The sequence below is a fragment of the Schistocerca gregaria genome, chromosome 2 (genome assembly GCF_023897955.1).
Source record: "Schistocerca gregaria isolate iqSchGreg1 chromosome 2, iqSchGreg1.2, whole genome shotgun sequence".
In the NCBI taxonomy this organism is placed as follows: domain Eukaryota; kingdom Metazoa; phylum Arthropoda; class Insecta; order Orthoptera; family Acrididae; genus Schistocerca; species Schistocerca gregaria.
This window is the reverse complement of record NC_064921.1, coordinates 868999679-869024021: the sequence shown is the minus strand read 5'-3', so window position 1 is coordinate 869024021 and position 24343 is coordinate 868999679. Positions and strand designations below refer to the sequence as shown.

At 41.7% G+C, this 24343-nt stretch overlaps 1 protein-coding gene across 1 annotated transcript in view; it reads left to right on the top strand.

Annotated features, from left to right (window-relative positions):
• The window catches only part of LOC126335257 (sialin-like), a 140819-nt gene that overhangs the window by 21055 nt on the left and 95421 nt on the right, over positions 1–24343 (top strand). Inside the window, exon 2 of the mRNA XM_049998300.1 lies at positions 23848–24077. Coding sequence (XP_049854257.1) covers positions 23848–24077 — 230 coding nt within the window. The remainder of the gene's footprint in view (positions 1–23847; positions 24078–24343) is intronic.

Genomic DNA, 24343 nt, shown 5'->3' with positions numbered 1-24343 from the left:
CTGTTTTTGTGGCGTGAAGTAGTTGTAACCTACGCTCCAGTTGAAAACTTGTTCCTTTTGACAAGTGTTTTAGCCCTTTCCCTTTGCGATAGTAATGGTTCGCTGTTGAACCAATTTGAGCTTTTAAGACCAACAGAATTACCCCCTTCCCCAACCACTGGTCCCTTGTTATATCACACATTTCTCTTGAATGCAGATTACGAGGGATCTTTTCAGCTAATCGTAGGAAGAAAGTTCTCCTCGCCGTTTGACAGCTACTGCTGGACAAAGGGCACTTCCAGACCTCGCCGTGGGCTACAGCCTTCGGTTTTATGCATCCATGACATTTAGTAAAAGTGACGATCTTCGTGCATGTGTCGTAAAGTCACCTGTCTCTCTTCCACTAGGTCTCTATCTTGGTCTTCACTCATACTTTCGAATCCGAAAGAATGTCCTTGGTGCACTTTTCAGCCATTCGTCTGGCTATATGTGTTGCCGAGCTCCAATTAATTTACAACAAATCATAATTACGCCTTCCACTGCATTGCGTTCACTGAGACTTTCGTTTAAATACTTAACTATTAGTATATTTTGAAGCATTGATGGTAAAAATGGTAGAGGGAGACCAAGAGATGAATACACTAAACAGATTCAGAAGGATGTTGGTTTTAGTAGTTATTCGGAGATGAAGAGGCTTGCACAGGATAGAGTGGCACGGAGAGTTGCATCAAACCAGTCTCTGGACTGAAGACCACAACAACAACAGCAACAACAACTTACATAATTATTAGTTCTGTGCGACCATGCGAACCAAAGCTACTTGGTCATGGAACGAGTAAGTACGTAGTTTACAGAATGCTGATGACAAAATTGATAAACAAAGAATTGAAGCTGAATTCATTCTGCGTATCGTTATTAAAAATATTTATTGCGATAGAAATTTCGTCATTTTTGTCATTTTCAAGCTTTCTGAAAGTAAACAGACCCTAAATAAAATACGCTGAAGTCAAAATAAAGTAACAGAACTTTAGAACTGTAAACATAAGGATACTTAAGTCGGATGTTAAACCCACTGTGCAATTTAAGTCGTGACGTGTTGGAATATAATTACCAGCTGTCTGAATTCATCTTTTCCCGTCATAGGGTGGACTGGTAACGGAACATTACTCAGCTTTTCGACCAACAGAGTTTAAAAGAACAAAGATGGAATCCAAACAATTTAAATGGACTAAAGATATACAGATGTTTTAAAATACATAAAAGACTATGTATCCAGAAGATGGGCTCTCTTACTCCGGCTTTCAGCTGTCTGTGACGTGGACAATCTCCTCTCTCCCCTTACTGTTCAGTCTTAGTTCCAACACCAAAACTGCATCTTTGTTTGAGTACCCTGACTGGTCAAACGCAGGCTGACTCGGGTGTGCCCAAAAGTATTCCGTGTGAGAGTGGGAGGGAGAAGATTAGTGTTTGAAGTCCCGTGAAGAACGAGGCCGTTAGAGACGGAGCAAAACCTCTGATTAGGGAAGGATGGAGAACGAAAGCGGCCGTCCACGTTAGAAGGAACCATCCCAGTATTTGCCTGAAGCGATTTAGGAAAACCCAAATCACAATGGCTGGCCGCGGGTTTCATCCCTTCTCTTTCCGAACGCAAGTATAATGTGCTCCGTTTACGAGAGCACAGGGAATAGAATATAAATAACTCCTACTATTTAACCAAAAGTCCTTTCAGATCAACACATCTTCGTGTAACCTGGCCGAGACCTTCTGCATCTCCACGCTCTGGCAAGAGTCTAAAAAAACAGAGAAGGAGTAAAGATTTAAAAAAAAAAAAAAAAAAAAAAAAGAGCAACTGTGAAAGTTCTTTTAATCTGCAAAAAAATGTTCTGCGAGGTCTGGGGGAACCGTGGTTAATCAGTAATCAAAACGTTCCAGGTTTGAAACCCGCCACCGCTTAAATTTTGATTAATAATCAGCATTGGTGGCCGAAGACTTCCGGCGTAAGAAGTCAACCTCATTGTGTCAACGGCCTTGCCAGAGAGGGTGGAGGAGTGGAGAGAGGTTCAGGGCACTCTCTCGTCCTTGGGATGGGAAACTGCCCCTAAAGGGGGAAGAATCAACAATGATCAACGTCGTGAGGATGCAGAAGGCAATGGAAACCACTGCATTAAAGACACATAACGTGTGTCCATAGAACATGTGACCTGTAATAGGAAAAGTGTCAAGATGACCTCTCCATTGACAAAAGATGCCGGAGTTGTCCCCAATCCGGATTTCCGGATGGGGACAGCCAAGGAGGAACTGATTATGAGAAAAAGATTGAATAATCAACGAAAGGATAACGTTCTACCAGTCGTGGCGTGGAATGTTAGAATCTTGAACGAGGTAGGGAAGTTAGAGAATCTGAAAAGGGAAATGCAAGGGCTCAGTCTAGATATAATAGGGGTCAGTGAAATGAAATGGAAGGTAGACAAGGACTTCTAATCAGATGAGTATAGGATAATATCAACAGCAGCAGAAAATGGTACAACTGGAGTAGGATTCATTACGGTTACGAAGGTAGGACAGAGAGAGTGCTACTGTGAACAATTCAGTGATAGGGTGGTTCTTATCAGCAAACCAACACCTACAACCATGATTCAGGTATACATACGGACGTCGTAAGCTGAAGATGAACAGATAGAGGAAGTGTATCAAGATACTCAAGGGGTAATACAGTACGTAAAGGGACATGACGACCTAATAGTCATGGGGGACTGGAATGCAATTGTAGGAGAAGGAGTAAAAGAAAAAGTTACATGAGAATATAGACTTGGGACAGGGAATGAGAGAGGAGAAAGCCTGACTGAGCAACAAATTTCAGCGTTTAATAGCAAATACTCTGTTCAAGAACCACAAGAGGAAGAGATATACTGGGAAAAGGCTGGGTGATACGAGAAGATTTCTGTTACATCATGGTCAAACAGAGATTCCGAAATGCGATACAGGATTGTAAGGCGTAGCCAGGAACAGATTTACACAGATCACAATTTAGTAGTGATGAGGAGTAGGCTGAAGTTTAAGACATTAGTCAGTATGAGTCAACACTTAAAGAAGTAGTATACGGAAGTGCTAAGGAGTGGTGAGATACGCTTAAAGTTCTGTAAGGCTATATATACAGCAATAAGGAATAGCGCAGTACGCAGTACAGTTGAAGAGGAATGGACATCTCTGAAAAGGGCCATCACAGAAGTAGGAAAGAAAAACATAGGAACAAAGAATTTATCGGTGAAAGAAGGAAATACAAAAATGTTCAGGGGAATTCAGGTGAACAAAAATACAAGTCGCTGAGAAACGAAATAAATATGAAGTGTGGGGAAGTTAAGACAAAGTGGCTGTATAAAAGATGTGAAGTAATCTAAAAAGAAATGATTGTCGGTGGGACTGACTCAGCATACAGGAAAGTCAAAACAGCCTTCGGGGAAATTAAAAGCAAGGATGTTAACACTAAAAGTGAAACGGGATTTCCACTGTTAAGTGCCGCGGAGTGTGTGGACAGATAGAAAGAGTAAATAGAAGGCCTCTATGAGTGGGAAGATTTGGCTGATGTGATAGAAGAACAAACAGGAGTCGATTTAGAAGAGATAGATGATCCAGTATTAGAATCAGAAGAGAATTTGCAGGACCTCAGATCAGATAAGGCAGAAAGGATATATAACATTCCATCAGATTTCTAAAATAATTGGGGGAAGTGGCAACAAAATGACTATTCACGTTGGTGTGTAGAATGTATGAATCCGGCGACATACAATCTGACTTTCGGAAAAGTATCACCCACACAATTCCGAAGACTGCAAGTGCTGACAGGTGTTAGAATTATGGCAAAATCTGCTTAATAGCTCTTGCATCAAAGTTGCTGACAAGAATAATGTACATAAGAATCGAAAAGAAAACTGAGGATGTGTTAGGGGACGATGAGTTTGGCTTTAGGAAAGGTAAAGGCTCCAGAGAGGCAATTCTGACGTTGCACTTGATAATGATAGCAAGACAGGAAAAATCAAGACACGTTGTAAAAAGCGTCCGACAATGTAAAATGGTGCAAGATGTTCTAAATTCTGAGAAAAATAGGGTACGTTATAGGGAGAGCAGGATAATACACAATACCTACAAGAAAAAAATTGGAAATATGTGGTAAGATCTAATGGGACCAAACTGCTGAGTTCATCGGTCGCTAAGCTTACACAGTACGTAATCTAACTTTAAACTAACTTACGCTAAGAACAATACACACACCCATGCCCGAGGGAGAACTCGAACCTCCGAAACGGGGGAGCCGCGTGAACCATGACAGGGCGCCTGAGACCGCGCGGCTACCCCGCGCGGCAATATCTACAAGAACCAAGAGGATATAATGAGAGTGGATGACCAAGAAGGAAGTGCTCGGAATAAAAATGGTATAGAACAGGCATGCACTCGTGGTCGTGCGGTAGCGTTCTCGCTTCCCGCGCCCGGGTTCCCGGGTTCGATTCCCGGCGGCTTCAGGGATTTTCTCTGCCTTGTGACGGCTGGGTGTTGTGTGTTGTCCCTAGGTTAGTTAGGTTTAAGTAGTTCTAAGTTCTAGGGGACTGACCATAGCTGTTAAGTCCCATAGGGCTCAGAGCTATTTGACCATTTTTTGCTGTTAAATCTCTACATCTCTACAATGATGGAAATAAAAGAAAGGTTCAGGATTGGAATTGAAATTCAAGGTGAAATGATATCAATGATACAATTATCTGATGACATTGCTATCCTGACTGAAAGTGAAGAAAAAATATATGATGTGCTGAATGGTATTAACAGTATAATGGATAGAGAAAATGGATGGAGAATAAATCGAAGAAAGACGAAAGTAATGAGAAGTAGCATAAATACGAACAGCGAGAAACTTAACATCAGGATTGTGCTCACAAGGTATATGAAGTTAAGAAATTCTACTAAATTAGCACCAAAATAATCAGTGGCGGGCGTAGCAAGAAGGACATCAAAAGCAGACTAGCACTGGTGAAAAGGGCGTTCCTGACCAAGAGAAGTCTACTAATATCAATTTGAGGAAGAAATCTCTGCGAAGGTACGTTTGGAGCATAGCTTTGTATGGTAGTGAAACATGGACTGTTGGAAAACCGAGACAGAAGAGAATCGAAGCAATTGAGAAGTGCAGACGAGTGTTGAAAATTAGGTGGACTGATAAGGTAAGGAAAAAGGAAATTCTGCGCGGAGTCGGAGAGGGAAAGAATATGTGCAAAACACTGACACAGAGAATAGACAGGATGATAGCACATCAAGGAATGACTTTCATGGTATTAGAGCGAGTGGTAGAGAGCAAAAGTTGTATAGGAATACAGAGATTGGAATACATCCAGCCAATAATGGAGGATGAAGGTTGCATGTTCTACTCTCAGATGAAGGCTTTGACAAAGGAGCGGAATTAATGGCGTGTTGCATCAAACCAGTCAGAAGACTGATGACTCAAGGAAAATAAAAAGATGATTTTTCTCATTAATGATATTTAAAATAAAATGGTGGAAATCGTTCTCTGACATTTAAAATCAATGAGTTCCGAGTAGGGTAAAACAAACACTTCGCTATCACCTGATGTGCGGTACCAGTACTCGTATTCAGGAGGAGTAGGCAGAAGAGGGAAGGGTGTTCGAGTGCTTAAGATTATTATGGAGTTACTTGCTTTGGAAGGATTGAATTTGGGGGCTTGGTGAGGAGGTGGGGGGTGGGGGAGGGAGGGATAATGAGGAAAGGAACGTGTGAACACTCTCTTTCGAGGTGACAGACGAATCACAATCAAACACCTCGCTGCTCAGTTGGACATTTCTGTTAGTAGTGCTGACATACTCTTCAACCAGTTGGGGTGCTCAAAAGTATGTGCCAGCTGGCTTCCTCACCGCAAAACAGAAGACGATAAAGGGCAACGAAGGACCCTCTATGCTGAGTTGCTTGAATGTTTCTAGGCTGATCGTGACAATTTTTTGCTAAACAGCGATGAAACATGGGTTAATCACTTCTAACTGGAAATAAAACGGCAATCCGTAGAGTGGCGCCGTACCGCCTCTCTTCCGAATAGAAGTTCAAAGCGGCACACTCAGACAGTAAAGCCATGGCTACAGTCTCCTGGAATTCTGAAGAGGTTATTCCGTTTCATGTCCTCAGCGATTAGCTCGGGAATGATTTGTGCTGCCCTCAGTAGACTGAGGAAACGTCTTCAGATTGTTTGTGGCCAGAGAAAAGGAAGCGAACTTCTCCTTGCCCAACCCCAGGCCTCACACAAGTCTGCGCCCCTCAGAGGAGCTCACTAAACTTCAGTGGACTGTTTTTCATCATCCACCCTACGTCCCAGATCTCGCACCTTCGAACTTCCATTTGTTTGGCCTACTGAAGGATGCCCTCCGCGGGAAACAGTACTTGTTTGGTGGAAACGTTACTGATGTAGCAAGATGTTGGCTCCCGACGTCAACCAGTACAGTGACACAGTTCCTCCAGGTAAGGTGGCGTAAGGTTGCCGCATTGAACGGGGCTTATATTGAATAATAGGATTTTATAGCCAAAAGAATGGGGAAAAATATGGTTATTGGAATCTTGAATAAAATCAATTTTCTTTCAGAAAAAATGCTTTGTAGAACTTATGGTACGCCCCTTGTAGGTGTCTAGGATTGTGGGAAAGGAAGAGTGTTTTTCCCATGTTAGTTGTTGTTGTTGTGGTCTTCAGTCCTGAGACTGGTTTGATGCAGCTCTCCATGCTACTCTATCATGTGCAAGCTTCTTCATCTCCCAGTATCTGCTGAAACCTACATCCTTCTGAATCTGCTTAGTGTATTCATTTCTTGGTCTCCCTCTATGATTTTTACCCTCCACGCTGCCCTCCAGTACTAAATTGGTGATCCCTTGATGCCTCAGAACATGTCCTACCAACCGATCCCTTCTTCAGGTCAAGTTGTGCCACAAACTTCTCTTCTCCCCAATCCGATTCAACACTTCCTCATTAGTTATGTGATCTACGCATCTAATCTTCAGCATTCTTCTGTAGCACCACGTTTCGAAAGCTTCTGTTCTCTTCTTGTCTAAACTATTTATCGTCCATGATTCACTTCCACACATGGCTACAACCCATACAAATACTTTCAAAAATGACTTCCTGACACTTAAATCTATACTCGTTGTTAACAAATTTCTCTTCTTCAGAAACGCTTTCCTTGCCATTGCCAGTCTACATTTTATACCCTCTCTACTTCGACCATCATCAGTTATTTTGCTCCCCAAATAGCAAAACTTCTTTACTACTTTAAGTGTCTAATTTCGTAAACTAATTCTCTCAGCATCACCAGACTTAATTCGATTACATTCCATTATCCTCGTTTTGCTTTTGTTGATGTTCATCTTATATCCTCCTTTCAAGATACTATCCATTCCATTCAACTGCTCTTCCAAGTCCTTTGCTGTCTCTGACATAATTACAATGTCATCGGCGAACCTCAAGATTTTTATTTCTTCTCCATGGATTTTAATACCTACTCCGAATTGTTCTTTTGTTTCCTTCACTGCTTGCTCAATATACAGATTGAATAACATCGGGGCGAGACTACAACCCTGTCTCACTCCCTTCCCAACCACTGCTTCCCTTTCATGTCCCTCGAGTCTTATAACTGCCATCTGGTTTCTGTACAAATTGGAAATAGCCTTTCTCTCCCTGTATTTTACCCCTGCCACCTTCAGAATTTGAAAGAGAGTATTCCAGTCAACACTGGCAAAAGCTTTCTCTAAGTCTACAAATAATAGAAACTCAGGTTTGCCCTTCCTTAATCTAGCTTCTAAGATACGTCGTAGGGTCAGTATCTCCTCACTTGTTCCAACATTTCTAAGGAATCCAAACTGATCTTTCCCGATGTCGGCTTCTACCAGTTTTTCCATTCGTCTGTAAAGATTTCGCGTTAGTATTTTGCAGCTGTGACTTATTAAACTGATAGTTCGGTAATATTCACATCTGTCAACACCTGCTTTCTTCGGGATTGGAGATATTATATTCTTCTTGAAGTCTGAGGGTATTTCGCCTTTCTCATACATCTTGCTCACCAGATGGAGAGTTTTGTCCGGACTGGCTCACCCAAGGCTGTCAATAGTTCCAATGGAATGTTGTCCACTCCGGGGGCCTTGTTTCGACTTAGGTCTCTCAGTGCTCTGTCAAACTCATCACGCAGTATCGTATCTCCCATTTCATCTTCATCTACATCCTCTTCCATTTCCATAATATTGTCCTCAAGTACATCGCCATTGTATAGACCCTCTATATACTCCTTCCACCTTTCTGCTTTCCCTACCTTGATTACAACCGGGTTTCCATCTGAGCTCTTGATGTTCATACAAGTGGTTCTCTTATCTCCAAAGGTCTCTTTAATTTTCCTGTGGGCAGTACCTATCTTACCCCTAGTGGGATAAGCCTCTACATCCTTACATTTGTCCCCTAGCCTGCTGACCCATTTTGCACTTCCTGTCGATCTCATTTTTGAGAAGTCTGTATTCCTTTTTGCCTGCTTCATTTACTGTATATTTTCTCCTTTCATCGATTAAATTCAATATGTCTTCTGTTACCCAAGGATTTCTACTAGCCCTCGTCTTTTTACCTACTCGATCCTCTGCTGCCTTCACTAATTCATCCCTCAAAGCTACCCATTCTTCTTCTACTGTATTTCTTTCTCCCATTCCTGTGAATTGCTCCCTTATGCTCTCCCTGAAACTCTGTACAACCTCTGGTTCTTTTAGTTTATCCAGGTCCCATCTCCTTAAATTCCCACCTTTTTTCAGTTTCTTCAGTTTTAATCTACAGGTCATAACCAACAGATTGTGGTCAGAATCCACATCTGCCCCTGGAAATGTCTTACAATTTAAAACCTGGTTCCTAAATCTCTGTCTTACCATTATATAATCTATCTGAAACCTGTCAGTATATCCAGGCTTCTTCCATGTATACAGCCTTCTTTTATGATTCTTGAACTAAGTGTTAGCTATGATTAAGTTGTGCTCTGTGCAAAATTCTACCAGGCGGCTTCCTCTTTCATTTCTTAGCCCCAGATCATATTCACCTACTACGTTTCCTTCTCTCTCTTTTTCTACTACCGAATTCCAGTTACCCATGACTATTAGATTTTCATCACCCTTCACTATCTGAATAACTTCTTTTATTTCATCATACATTTCTTCAATTTCTTCGTCATCTGCAGAGCTAGTTGGCATATAAACTTGTGCTACTGCAGTAGATGTGGGCTTCGTATCTATCTTGGCCACAATAATGCGTTCGCTATGATGTTTGTAGTAGCTTACACGCACCCCTATTTGATTTTGTATCTATAACCCTGTATTCACCTGACCAAAAGTCTTGTTCCTCCTGCCATCGAACTTCACTAATTCCCACTATATCTAACTTTAACCTATCCATTTCCCTTTTTAAATTTTCTAACCTACCTGCCCGATTAAAGGATCTGACGTTCCACGCTCTGATCCGTAGAACGCCAGTTTTCTTTCTCCTGATAATGACATCATCTTGAGTAGTCCCTGCCCGGAGATCCGAATGGGGGACTATTTTACCTCCGGAATATTTTACCCAAGAGGACGCCATCATCATTTAATCATACAGTAAAGCTGCATGCCCTCGGGAAAAATTACGGCCGTAGTTTCCCCTTGCTTTCAGCCGTTCGCAGTACCAGCACAGCAAGGCCGTTTTGGTTATTGTTACAAGGCCAGATCAGTCAATCATCCAGACTGTTGCCCCTGCAACTACTGAAAAGGCTGCTGCCCCTCTTCAGGAACGACACGTTTGTCTGGCCTCTCAACAGATACCCCTCCGTTGTGGTTGCACCTACGGTACGGCTATCTGTATCGCTGAGGCACACAAGCCTCCCCACCAACGGCAAGGTCCATGGTTCATGGGAGGAGGCCCATGTTAGTAGCTTTAGTCTAATGTGAGATTGCTGCTGGAACTTTAATAGATAGGGTTTCCATGTTATTTCGAGATTTATAGTGTGATAGGGCGTACGGTACAAGTCATGGAGGTGGAAATTGTAATAGTGACATAAGAACGACTGTTAGAAAAGGAGCAACCGATTGGGCAGAGATAGCTGGAAGTGCGTGTATCTGCAGTTTTCAGGGTACTGCATTGCCAGACACGCTCATAGGCTTTTTCCAAGTCAAGGGATACGAAAATGGAGTATTTACGATTATTAAGTGATTGGTTAGGGCGTGGGTTAGAGATACGAGTTGGTCACCGGAAGTGAAACTGACACGGAAGCCACACCGCGGTGTTGGGAGTGGCTTAAAATCCACTGTCTTTCTGGTTCGGTTATCGAGTCCATGTAATTGATCAGTACCGCTGTGAGTGAATATGATTCGTGGTAACGATATCATGATAGTAAGGGACGAGTGAATAATCTACTTGCATTCGTCTGCGGGTAAACAGTCGCTCTCGGCGCACGTGTCGTCTCACGTCTCGTGTGGCTGCAAAGTGTCAGCGTCAGTGTTACAGCCGTGACGAAAGCACGCTACGTCAGCAGCAGCACCAGTTTATGCACCGCCGACCACTGGGGACACACGCGTCGGTGGCGAGGGAGGCGTGTGGCGTCTGCGGCGGCGGAGGCAGCCCAGTGGCGTCTATGCGTGTGTGTGGGTACCAACAAACGAAGGGATTCCACAGCAGGGTCTAGGCATCCCATCCACGCTGTATGAATGAAACACTGATAAAGCAAACTACGACACAGGGCGTGATAAGCGGCACCACATTTTTTTGTTTTTCTTCGTCAATCTTTCTGTTTGTTTTGATGCGGCACGCCACGAATTTCTTTCCTGTGCCAACATTTTCATCTCAGAATAGCACATGCAAACTATGTCCTCAATTATTTGATGGATGTGTCCCAATCTCTGTCTTTCTCTACAGTTTTTATCTTCCATAGCTCCCCCTGGTATGATGGAACTTATTCCCTGACGTTTTAACAGAAATTTATTGCCCAAATTAAGACATGTGTTTGATACTATTGGACCCTTCTTGGCCAGGAATGCCCCTTTTTTCCAGTGCTGGTCTGCTTTTTATTTCCTCTTTGCTCAGCCCGTCATAGGTCATATTGCTGCCTAGGTAGCAGAGTTCCTTAACATCAACTAACGCCTGATTACCAATTACGGTGTTAAGTTTCTCACTGTTCTCATTTCTGCTACTTCACGTTATTTTCGTCTTTCTTTCATTTCCTCGTTGTACTGTTCATTCTATTCAACACTTTCACCGAGGATATCAATGTCATCAGTGAATCTTATCACTGATATCCTTTTACCTTGAATTTTAATTCCACTCTTTAACCTTTCTTTTATTTCAGTCATTGTTTCTTCGATGTACAGAATGACAAGTAGGAGCGAAAGATTAATTCTCTGCTTTATGCCCTTTTTAATCCGTGCACTTCGTTCTTCGTCTTCCACTCTTATCGTTCGCTTTCGGCTGTTGTACATATGGTTTGTCCCTATAGCTTACCGCCGTACTTTTCAGAATTTCGAAATCTTGCATAATTTTATGTTGTCGGACGCGCTTTAATAGGTGGACAAATACTCTAACCATGTCTGGACTTTTCTTGAGCCTTACTTCCATTATCAACTCCAATGTCAGAGCTGTTTCTCTCGTGCCTAAGGCCAAAATAATCGTTATGTAACAGATCCTCAGTTATCTTTCCCGTTTTTCTACAGAAAATTCTAGCCAGTACCTTGTATGCATGAGCCCGTTAGGCTGATTATACGATAATTCTAGCACTAGTCGGCTCTTGCAATCTCGTGATGTCGATTTTCCGAATATATGATGGTACATAGCCAGTCTCATGCATTCTAAACATCAGCTTGAATAATCGTTTTGTTCCAGTTTCCCCCAATGATTTTAGAAATTCCGATGAAATGTTATCTATCCGTTTAGCTTATTTGATTTTAAGTCTTTCAAAGGTTTCTTTTCTTCTAATGCTGGATTCCCTATTTCTACCCCATCGACTCCTGTTTCTTCTTCCATCATGTCATCAGGTATGTCCTTAGAGGCCCTAAGTGTACTCTTCCCACTTATCCAATCTCTCATCTTTATTTAACAGTGGCATTCCCATTGCACTCTTAATGGTACAGCGCCTTATTATAATTTCGTCGAAGGTTGTTTTGACTTTTCTATATGCTGAATTATTCCATCCCGACAATCATTTCTTTTTCCTCTACAAAAACAAAAACTCCCGAGCTCTCAGAAACCACTAATGTAAACTCAGGTAAATACGATGTCATCATAACACACACTCTAGAGAAAGTGTGTGTTTCTAAGGAGGATTCTACCTCAAAAATACTAGAGTTAAAATGTAAACTCAACCACTGGGCAATATCACACTCAGAACTGTCTAGGTGAGAAGAGAAGTCTTAGGGACAAAGACAAAAGCAAGATCGTTCGGTCGTTCGCTAATGCGGCAGCCACTGCAGCATTCATTCACGCGGCCGTCACAAAATCAAAGATTGAGACCACGTAAGCAAAGCAATGTTGCACGCAAAGGCAGTAAACACACACTTCACGGAGCTAATTGATCAAAGAAAGAAAAGATCATAATTTAAAAAGCTGAAGACAGCAAACAGTGTGTTCATGATTGCAACGAAGACGGAAGAGGAAAGCTAATTTCGGAGCTAAATAAAGAAATGACATGCGAACACGTATAAAACGGAGGCCTTTAGTGATAGGATATGATGCTTTAGTTACCATGTCAGCAAGTGAATAAATTGACTCGATATACTAACAGAGCTTGGAGGGAACTACACTACTGGCCATTAAAATTGCTACACTACGACGATGACGTCCTACAGACGCGAAATTTAGCCAACAGGAAGAAGATGATGTGATATGCAAATGATTAGCTTTTCAGAGCATTCACACAAGGTTGGCGCCGGTGGCGACACCTGCAACGTACTGACATGAGGAAAGTTCCCAACCAATTTCTCATTCACATACAGCAGTTGACCGAAGTTGCCTGGTGAAATGTTGTTGTGATGCCTCGTGCAAGGAGGAGAAATGCGTACCATCTCGTTTCCGACTTTGATAAACGTCAGAATGTAGCCTGTCACGATAGCGGTTTATCGTATCGCAACACTGCTGCTCGCGTTGGTCGAGATCCGAAGAATCCGATGACTGTTAGCAGAATATGGAATCGATGGTTTCAGGAGGGTAATGCGGAACGCCGTGCTGGATCCCAACGGACTCGTATCACTAGCAGTCGAGACGACAGGCATCTTATTGGGACGGCTGTAACAGATCCTGCAACATGTCTCGATCCCTGAGTCAACAGATGGGGACGTTTGCAAGACAACAAACATCTGCACGAGCAGTTGGACGACGTTTGCAGTAGCATGGACTAGCAGCTCGGGGACCATCGCTGCGATTACCCTTGACGCTGCACCACAGACAGAAGCGCCAGAGATGGTGTACTCAACGACGAACCTGGGTGCACAAATGGCAAAACGTCATTTTTTCGGATGAATCCAGGTTTTGTTTACAGCATCATGATGGTCGCATCCGTGTTTGGCGACATCGCTGTGAACGCACATTGGAAGCGTGTATTCGTCTCCGCCATACTGGCCTATTACGAGGTGTGATGGTATTGGATGCCACTGATTACACGTCTCGGTCACCTCTTGTTCGCATTGACGGAATTTTGGGCAGTGGACTTTCAGATGTGTTACTACCCGTGACTCTACCCTTCATTCGATCCCTGCGAAACCCTACATTTCAGCAGGATAATGCACGACCGCATGTTGCAGGTCCTGTACGGGCCTTTCTGGACACAGAAAATGTTCGACTGCTGCCCTGGCCAGCACATTCTCCAGATCTCTCACCAACTGAAAACGTCTGGTCAATGGTGGCCGAGCAACTGCTTCGTCACAATACGCCAGTCACTACTCTTGATGAACTGTGGTATCGTGTTGAAACTGCATTGGCAGCTGCACCTGTACACGCCATCCAAGCTCTGTTTGACTTAATGGCCAGGCGTATCAAAGCCGTTATTACGGCCAGAGGTGGTTGTACTGGGTACTGATTTCTCAGGATCTATGGACCCAAATTGCGAGAAGATGTAATTAGATGTCAGTTCTGGTATAACATATTTGTTCAATGAATAACCATTTATCATCTGCATTTCTTCTTGGTGTAGCATTTTTAATGGACAGGAGTGCACAAAAAGGAAGCAATTCTTAGAATAAGCAAAAGCTAGATTTATAGCAAGGCCATGAGGTCTGCTGACAGTACATTACACTATGTGATTAAAAGTGTCCGGACACCCCCCAAAATATACGTTTTTCATATTAGTTGCATTGTGCTGCCGCCTACTGCCAGGTAGTCTGATGTTGTTCCACGCTAGGCTTGGGTGCCAAAGGCTAAGACGAGCTTTATTTCATTTTTTACTTGAGCATAGCTGCTCTAAACTCTCACCGTTGCTTTCTCGAAATGTAGTTTTACGTAAGTATCCTTTGTACTGTGGTTCATGGTGTGGGTTCCTGTAGTCATGTCCTAGTTCATGAACCACGGGCAACGTATGAGTGGCCAAGTAAGTGGTCCCGACAGTCGGGATACCAGTTACTTTGGGATAAGGCAGGGCATCTCGGACATATTCTGAGTCGAGGTCACCTTTGTGCTCATACGGCAAAGACTACCAAATCCACTGGTTAGTCCCTCAACCGTTAGGGGTAATACCCAATGGGACTCAGGGCAAGTAAGGCTAGCAACCTGCTCCCCTGGTACTTTAAATATGATGCTGTCAACAATCAGAGCAAAATGCCTCGGACCTGTGGAGGTGACGGAGTCCCACCTCTAACTGACAAACCAGGGACTCCTAAGATACGACTTGGCAAACAAATGGTAATGAGATGGGGAGCTATTAAAATCAATGGGGGCTACTCTGGGAAGAAGGGAGAGCTGGCAGAGGCTGCAAGTAAGATGGGGCTGGACGTTTTAGCTGTTAGTGACATTCGGGTAAGGGGTGAGAAAGAAGAGGAAGTGGGAGAATACAAGGTCTACCTGTCAGGAGTCAAAAGCAGGAATAGCACAATGGGGTGTAGGGGTTTACATCAGGAATGAAATGGAACCCAGCGTAGTTGCAATAAGGTATGTACACGAACGACTGATATGGATAGATTTGACAGTGTCTAGCAAGAAAATTAGGATTGTGTCAGTATATTCACATTGTGAAGATACAGATCAAGATAAGATGGATAGTTTTTATGAGGCACTCAGTGATGTAGTTGTTAGAGTAAAGGACAAGGACAGTGTTCTGCTCATGGGTGATTTTAACGCCAGGATTGGAAATCGAACAGAAGGGTATGAAAAGTCATGGGTAAATTTGGAGAGGATATGGAGGCCAACAGGAACGGGAAACAACTCTTGGATTTCTGTGTCGGTATGGGCTTAGTAATCACAAACTCTTTTTTTAAACATTAGAATATTCACCAGTATACTTGGGAAGGCAGGGGAACCAGATCTGTCATTTATATAATAACAGATCAGGAATTCAGTAAGGCTGTGGGGGATACACGTGTATTCAGGGGATTCTTTGATGACACTGATCATTATTTAATTTGCAGTGAAATTGGGATTGTGAGGCCGAAAGTGCAGGAGGTCAGGTCCATATGTAGGAGGATAAGAGTGGAGAAACTTCATGATAAGGAAATCAGGCACAAGTACATAACAGCGATCTCATAAAGGTACCAGTTAGTTGAGTGTAGTCAATCACAGTCATTGGAAAAGGAATGGACAAGGTACAGGGACACAGTACTAGAAATAGCTAAAGAATGTCTGGGAACAGTAGTGCGTAAAAGTAGGATGAAGCAAACAGCTTGGTGGAATGACACAGTCAAGGCAGCCTGTAAAAGACGTATCAAAAATGGCTACATACTAGAACTCAGGTAGACAGAGAAAGTTATATTGAAGAAAGAAACAAAACCAAACAGATAATTGCAGCATCCAAGAAGAAATCTTGGGAAGACTTTGGAAACAGGTTGGAGACTATGGGTCAAACTGCTGGAAAACCATTCTGGAGTGTAATTAGCAGTCTTCGAAAGGGAGGTAAGAAGGAAATGACAAGTATTTTGGACAGGTCAGGAAAACTGCTGGTGAATCCTGTGGATGCCTTTGGCAGATGGAGAGAATATTTTGAAGAGTTGCTCAATGTAGGTGAAAATACGATCAGTAATATTCCAGATTTCGAGGTAGAATGGGATAGGAATGATGATGGAAATAGGATCACATTTGAGGAAGTGGAGAAAATGGTCAATAGATTGCAGTGCAATAAAGCAGCTGGGGTGGGTGAAATTAAGTCGGAACTCATAAAATAGAATGGAATGTCAGGTCTTAAATGGCTACACAGGATAACTGAAATGGCCTGGGAGTCGGGACAGGTTCCATCATACTGGACAAAAGCAGTAATCACACCAGTCTTTAAACATGGAAACAGGAAAGACTGTGACAACTACAGAGGTATCTCTTTAATCAGAATTGTGGGTAAAATCTTCTCAGGTATTGTTGAAAGAAAAGTGCGAGTATTAGTTGAGGACCAATTGGATGAAAATCAGTGTGGGTTTAGGCATCTTAGAGATAGTCAGGACAAGATCTTTAGCTTACGGCAAATAATGGAGAAGTGTTATGCGTGGAACAGGGAATTGTATCTATGCTTTATAGATCTAGAAAAGGCATATGACCGGGTTCCTAGGCGGAAGTTATTGTCTGTTCTACGAGATTATGGAATAGGAGGCATACTTTTGCAAGCAATTTAAAGGTCTTTACATGGATAGTCAGGCAGCAGTTAGAGTTGACGGTTAATTGAGTTCATGGTTCAGAGTAGTTTCAGGAGTAAGACAAGGTTGCAACCTGTCTCCATTGTTGTTTATATTATTTATGGATCATATGTTGAAAACAATAGCCTGGCTGGGTGAGATTACGATATGTGAAGACAAAATAAGCAGTCTAGCATATGCGGATGACTTAGTTGTGATGGCAGATTCTATTGAAAGTTTGCAAAGTAATATTTCAGAGCTAGATCAGAAATGTAAGGACTATGGTATGAAGACTAGCATCTCCAAAACGAAAGTAATGTCGGTGGGAAAGAAATATAAACTGATTGAGTGCCAAATAGGAGGAACAAAATTAGAGCAGGTGGACGGTTTCAAGTACTTAGGATGCATATCCTCACAGGATGGCAACATAGTGAAAGAACTGGAAGCGAGGTGTAGCAAAGCTAATGCAGTGAGCGCTCAGCTACGATCCACTCTCTTCTGCAAGAAGGAAGTCAGTACCAAGACTAAGTTACCTGTGCACCGTTCAATCTTTCGACCAACTTTGTTGTATGGGAGTGAAAGGTAGGTGGATTCAGGTTACCTTATCAACAAGGTTGAGGTTACGGATATGAAAGTAGCTAGGATGATTGCAGGTACTAGTAGATGGGAACAATGGCAGAAGGGTGTCCACAATGAGGGAATCAAAGAAAAACTGGGATGAACTCTATAGATGTAGCAGTCAGGGCGAACAGGCTTAGATGGTGGGGTCATGTTACACGCATGGGAGAAACAAGGTTACCCAAGAGACTCATTGGTTCAGCAGTAGAGGTTAGAAGGAGTTGGGGCAGACCAAGGAGAAGGTACCGGGATTCGGTTAAGAATGATTTTGAAGTAATAGGTTTAACATCAGAAGAGGCACCAATGTTAACACTGAATAGGGGATCGTGGAGGAATTTTATAAGGGGGCTATGCTCCAGACTGAACGCTGAAAGGCATAACCAGTCTTAAATGATGATGATCCTTTGTACTTCATGACAAGTGCCAACATGGTTAATGTTCTTTATCTCATTCTTAATTTTCTGTGTATTATCTTATAGGGTTTCTCAACATCTCACTCTGATGAAGACACCCTTAGAGGTGGAAAAACCTTGGTCCAAGTAGTTATTTGCCAACAGTTGGCTGTGTAATTTGAAATTTTGGAAATTATATACGATTGCTGAGGAAAGCCATGTTTAAAACTGTTAATTTCAAACTTTTTTGGTGTATCACACATATATGTAAGACATAAATAAGTAATTTCAGTATACTGCAAAAACGAAAGTTCACATATTTGAATAGCTTCAAAGAGAGATCATAAATGGCAACGGCAATTTTTTTCCGGGCAGCTGTCGCCGAGGCAATAGGGACGAATGGTCTGTCTGGAGCAGTAACGAGAGCGCATTTGCTTGGTAAAGTGTGGGCTCCATCTATATAAACGTGAGTCGAACAATGTGAAATATTGCAATTTTTGGAACCAGAACTTGTAATCTTTCTCTTTTTTGCGTCTTGGACAGCGAAAAATTAAAAATTTAGAAGATATTCAATGTTAGCCCTGTTACGATGCCTGCCGGCAACCGTTATGTCCAGAGGAGCCAAATGTTATGTAATCGTTGCTAATGATAAATGGGTGGAAAGTGGCGAAAGGGCTATATCAGCATATGAATCTGGACAGACAAGCAAAAGATTAGAAGACACAAGTGAATTTGAAATAAAGATATTTTCCTAAACATATTGCTGCACCGTTGACAACTTATGGCGGCCACGTCTAGCTACCAGCAGAGGCCTTTCACGAGCTTGGGTCTATGTACACTGAACGTTTGCCAGCGGAGCTAGCTATTAATAGGTGTATCATTCAGCACCAACTAGCAACACAGAACTAATCTCGAACTTGGTGCCCATCGCTTATAACACCGTTCTGGTGATCTCCATTGGTAGGCGGCCAGGAGATTCATTGGTCAGGTCATCCAATAGGTGGCGGTGTTCAAAGCGCCGCTGGCGGAGCCCTCAGGAATTTTCATCGCAACCCATTTCAAGTTTTTCGATTCTGCTCTTTCCCGGTTTTCGCACAGTCCGTGATCACTGCCATACAATTCGGCGGTCCAAACGTGCATTGGAAGAAATTTTTTCCTCAAGTGAAGACCTATGTTACTAGTAGACCTCTCTTCTCCAGTAATACCCTGTTAGTTAGTTAGTTACGTGTTCCACTGAATAATCTCACGGTAACCATTACGATGTGGAACGTGTCAAGTGCATAAGAAATGCACACATGAATGAAGGTCTCTTTCTTTTAAGCTTAAAATTTTTATTACCTACCCCATTCCCTTAAATGGCACAAATAGCATATATTATACCTATAGATTTATTTACTCATATTCAAGAATTCATCTATGGTATAGAAGGAGTTGTCAATGAGATAGGATTTCAATTTATTTTTGAAAGTGTTACTGCTGTCTGTCAGACACTTTATTTCATCTGATAATTTGTCGATAAGTTTTACAGCAGCATATTTTACGAATTTCTGTGCCAACCCCTTTCTTCTGGTACTATAATCATGAATGACACTGTTGTTTTTAAACTGGTCAATGAGAATAATTTTCATTATTGAGTAAACGTACTGTGATGCTGTTGTAAGAATTCCTAACCTTTTAAAGAGATGCCTACAAGGTGCACGACTATGAATCCCACATATTATTCTAACCACTTTCTTTTGAGCAGTGAATACTTTTTGCCTAAGTGTTAGTTATCCCAAAATATTATTCCTAGTGACACCAGAGAGTGAAAGTATGAAAAGTATGTTACCTTGCTATTTTGTGTATCCTCAAAATCAGCAGTTATTCTGATTACAAAAGTTGCTGAACCTAGTAGCTTTAGGAGATCCAAAATATGATTTTTACAATTAAGATTCTCATTTATATGTACACCCAAAAACTTAGTATGCTCTACCCTGGCTACTGACTTCTGTTGATGTGTTATATTTATTGAAGGAACTGTATTTCTTGCAGTAGAAAATTGGATGTACTGTGTTTTTTATTTATTTATTTATTTTATTTTTTTGAAGTTCAGAGCAAGCCCATTCGCAGGAAACGAAGTCAATAACTTTTCCAAAGACATTGTTTTTATCATTTTCTATTGTAGTTTCTTTCACTGGATTAATAATGATGCTTGTATCATCAGCAAGCAGTGTCAGTTTAGCTCCTTGTTTCAGATAAGAAGATTCCCGTGATCGAACCCCATGGAACACCTAATGTAATTTCACCCCAGTTAGATGAAGTGGCGGTGGCTTAAATCATTTAAACAATATAAAGAAACGTTTTGTTTCCTGTTCTGTAGGTATGACTTAAACCACTCATATGCTGTTCCATTTATACGATAGAATCTAATTTCTTTAACATGGTATCATGGTTCACACAATCAAACGCTTTGGGTAAGTCACAGAAAATTCCTATTGGTGACAATTTACTATTTAAAGACTCTATTATGTGAGCAATTAAATTTTATATTGCTGTCTCAGTGGAACAGCCTGCACTAGTCTGCTTTTCCTGTTCTCCTTGCTTCTAAGGTAGAAGAATTCCTTAACTTCATATGCTTCGTGTCATCGAATTTGATGTCCAGTTTTTCGATAATCTCATTTCTGCTACCTCTCATTACATTCTTGTTTCTCTTGTTTACTCTCAGTCCACATTCGGTATTCATCAGACCTCTTACTCCATTCAACAGGTCCTATAGTTCTTCTTCGCCTTCACTGAGAATTGGAATGTCTTTGTCCAATCGTCACTGACATGCTTACACCCTGAATTTTAATTCCACTCTTGAACCTTTATCTCCGTCATTGTTTATACTGTGAATGATCCGAAATGAGGAGACAAAAGACTGAATCCCTGATTTCCTCCATTTTTAATACAAACCCTTCGTTCTCTGTCTTCCAGTCTTATTGGTCGCTCTCGGCTCTTGTACGTATCTTATCTTTTCCTATAGCATACTCCTATTTTTCTCAAAATTATGAACATCTTGCGCCATTTCGTATGGAGGTTTACCTTTCTCAAAGCAATAATTGATTGTCACCTATCAGTTCCCCTGTTTTCTTTTCCATTCTACTGAATATTATTCATTCAGCAGATTAATACATGTGCTCCTAAACTGATAGTGCGTAGTTCTAGAACTTATCTGCCCTTGCTATCTTCGGAATTGGGTATGTTTTCCAAACATCTTATGCCGACAATCTCATAGACTATACACGCCAATGAACAGTCGTTTTTTGTCACTTCCATCAACGATTTTAGAAATTCTGATGGAATCTTATCTATCCCTTCAGCCTCATCCGATCTTAAGTCTTCCAAATTCTTTTAAATTCTGATTCTGATACTGGATCCCCTGTTTCTTCTATATCGAATCCAATTTCATCTATCACATCATCAGATAATTCCTTCCCATTACAGTGACCTTCAACATAATCTTATCGCCTATCTACTCTCTCCTCTGCGTTTGCACTCTTAATGGTGCCGGTTTTTTTGTTTTGACTTTTTTTTTCGCTGACTCATTCCTTCCGACGATCATTTCTTTTTCGATTTCTTCACATTTTCCTGCACCCATTTGACTGGCTTCCCTCCACTTCCTACTTATTTTATTCCTAAGTGTTTTGTATTGCTGTGGGTCTATTTCTGTCTTTCCCTGAACATTTTTGTCCTTTCTTATTTCTTCTATTAAGTGAAATATTTATTTTGTTACCCAAGGTTTCTTCGCAGTTACCTTCCTAGTGCCTAAGTCTGTCTTTCCAACATCTGTGATTGTTGTTTGCATATTTCCACTCCACTGACTGCTTACTGTGATATTTCTAATCCCCGTATCCACAACCTTAACGAACTTCAAACGCGTCTCGTCATACCTCAGGACATCAATATCCCCATTCCTTCGACACTGGTGCTTCACTACGATTCTCTTGAACTTCTGTCTTCTCTTCAGCAGCCGGCCGGTGTGGCCGAGCGGTTCTAGGTGCTTAAGTCTGGAACTGCGCGACCGCCCCAGTCGCAGGTTCGAATCCTGCCTCGGGCATGGATGTGTGTTATGTCCTTAGGTTAGTTAGGTTTAAGTAGTTCTAAGATCTAGGGGACTGATGACCTCGGGTGTTAAGTGCCATAGTGCTCAGAGCTATTTGAACAGTCTTCTCTTCATCATTACTAAATTTTGAGCTGGTTCTTGAATAGAGCCCTCGCTACTGTTAGCTGAAAGTTGTTGCAGAACTCAGTGAAAGTCTCTCCTGTCTCATTTCTCACTTTAATACTGAATCACCCGTTCGATGTCCTCATGTTGTTTCCTATCTCTTCATCTTCTGCTTGTGACGTCGACATGTATACTTTTTTATTTACTTGGGCTTCCGAGCAGCAACTCGATTTAGCTGTCAATACCACATAGGTACAACGCACATTGAGTTGAATAAAAGAATACGGAAATGCATATTTACTTAGCCACCAAAACCACATAGGTAAAATGCACATTGAATTGAATAAAAGAATACAGAAATGCATATTTACAAGTATGAAATCTCAAACCGTCACAGCTATGTCCACTATAGAATATTTTTGTCATTAAAACCTACAGACTCTGCCCAGTACACTTAAGAAATTTAACAATCACTTTATACAGCCGAATTTCTTTAGTAAATAACAGAGAAGTTGCTGATTGAGGAAGGTGGTATGGCATATTCAGCAATGTCTTCAGAGAGTCCAACCGTTTGCAGTCAGTTTTGGGACAGATAAAGATGTTGTTGACATCAACTTCTGACTCAGGATCACTCGCCGGCGAAGTGTAAACGTTGATTCGATGTAAATGTTGAGGAAAAGAGACGTGATTGGCGCGAAGTCGTATGGTAGTAGAAATCGTGGATCGATCCAATGTGTCCTCATGAACCACGTCTGTGAAAGAATCCGAGATTGGAGTACCGCGTAATAACCGCCTTTCGTTTGCTGGGATACATTCCAGATTTCTTGCCATTATTGGTTTGTGTGACCCGTGACCTAACTTAAGTAGTCTGTGTAAAGTAATTTCAGATCCAGGACAGTGCCTAAAGATGTCGCTTCCTTGGCTAATGAATAAGATTTCTCTTTATACAGGATACCTGCGTGGCAAAGCACCCACAGCAAATGGATCATCCGCGTGCTGCGAATATATTCCGAAATCAAGTCCAAGATGTAACGGTTAGTTGTTTTGTTGCATCTCCGCTGTTGAATGTTTTGGAAGACGCTTTGAGAGTCAGACACAATTAATATCTTGGGGAGGGAAGTTATTAATTGTGTCTCACTCACAAAGCGTCCCTCAAAATATTCAACAGTGGAGTTTAAACTAAACAACTAAGCGTTATTACCAGAGCTGTTACTGTAGGAGTTTGTTTGCTGTCGATTCTGGCGAGAACAACCCTATTACTGAATTGGTCACTATAACTCACTCCCTGTCCTACATTCCACCTCACCACGAATGGTACCTGCATCATATCATTTTTGCTACTCGTGATATTACCTTACATTCATCTGATTAAATATCCTTATCTTTCCATTTCACTTCACTGACCGCAGTGTATCTACATACCTTTTAGGTTTCCTACTACGTTTAAACTTCAGACATTCCCTGGTCCGACTCATATAATGATATTCCTTCGTTGCTTATTCAATCTCTTTATCATGGTCACCTCCACCTTGGCAGTCCCCTATTAGAAATATGAATGGGAGGCTAATCCGGGATCTTTTGCCAATGGAAAGATCATCATGATAATTTTTCAATTACACACCATATGTTCTGTGGGTACACTATATGTTTCTTTAATGCGGTGGTCTCCATTGGCTGCTCCATCCTCATATCGTTGATGATTGCTGATTCAGACAGAAATCTTAATATGTTGTGCAATGGGAAGTATCCTCTTTCATTCACTTCCTACAGGTATGGGGAGTATAGATGTAGAAGCAGAAAGAAAATATTATATACTTTTTTAAATTAAGTACCATAGTGTTTTCTTTGCAGACCGTGTGACGAAGAGAGCAATACTATGGTTGCTTATTTTCGTTGGCTGTGGAGTGAACTACATGATCCGGGCGAACATCAACATAGCCATCGTCGCCATGGTCCAGATGACGACAGCATCAGACGAAACCGCAGTCGCCAGCGAATGTATTGACGATGAGTTCTCCCTGACCGGAAACTACACCCTCAATAGCAATATTACTGTGCCTGGCTACAATGTGTCTACAGAGGTAAGAATAGGTTTTAGCAAGTATTCTTTCCCCATTGTACGGAACAAATGTGAGTGGAAGACACCCATATTTACGATGTTGAAGAGATGTTGGCAGCAAGCATTTATTTCAAGTTAATAGGTTACTAGTTTGCTCCAGATTGCTGGAAGAGGAAAAGGGGGGGGGGGGACATGGATGCGGAGAGATTTAATTATCGTTTGTATACCTCTATCAGGGAGAACACCTTTTCTAGGTCTCTACTATTACAGCTCAAGTTTTCACTGAGG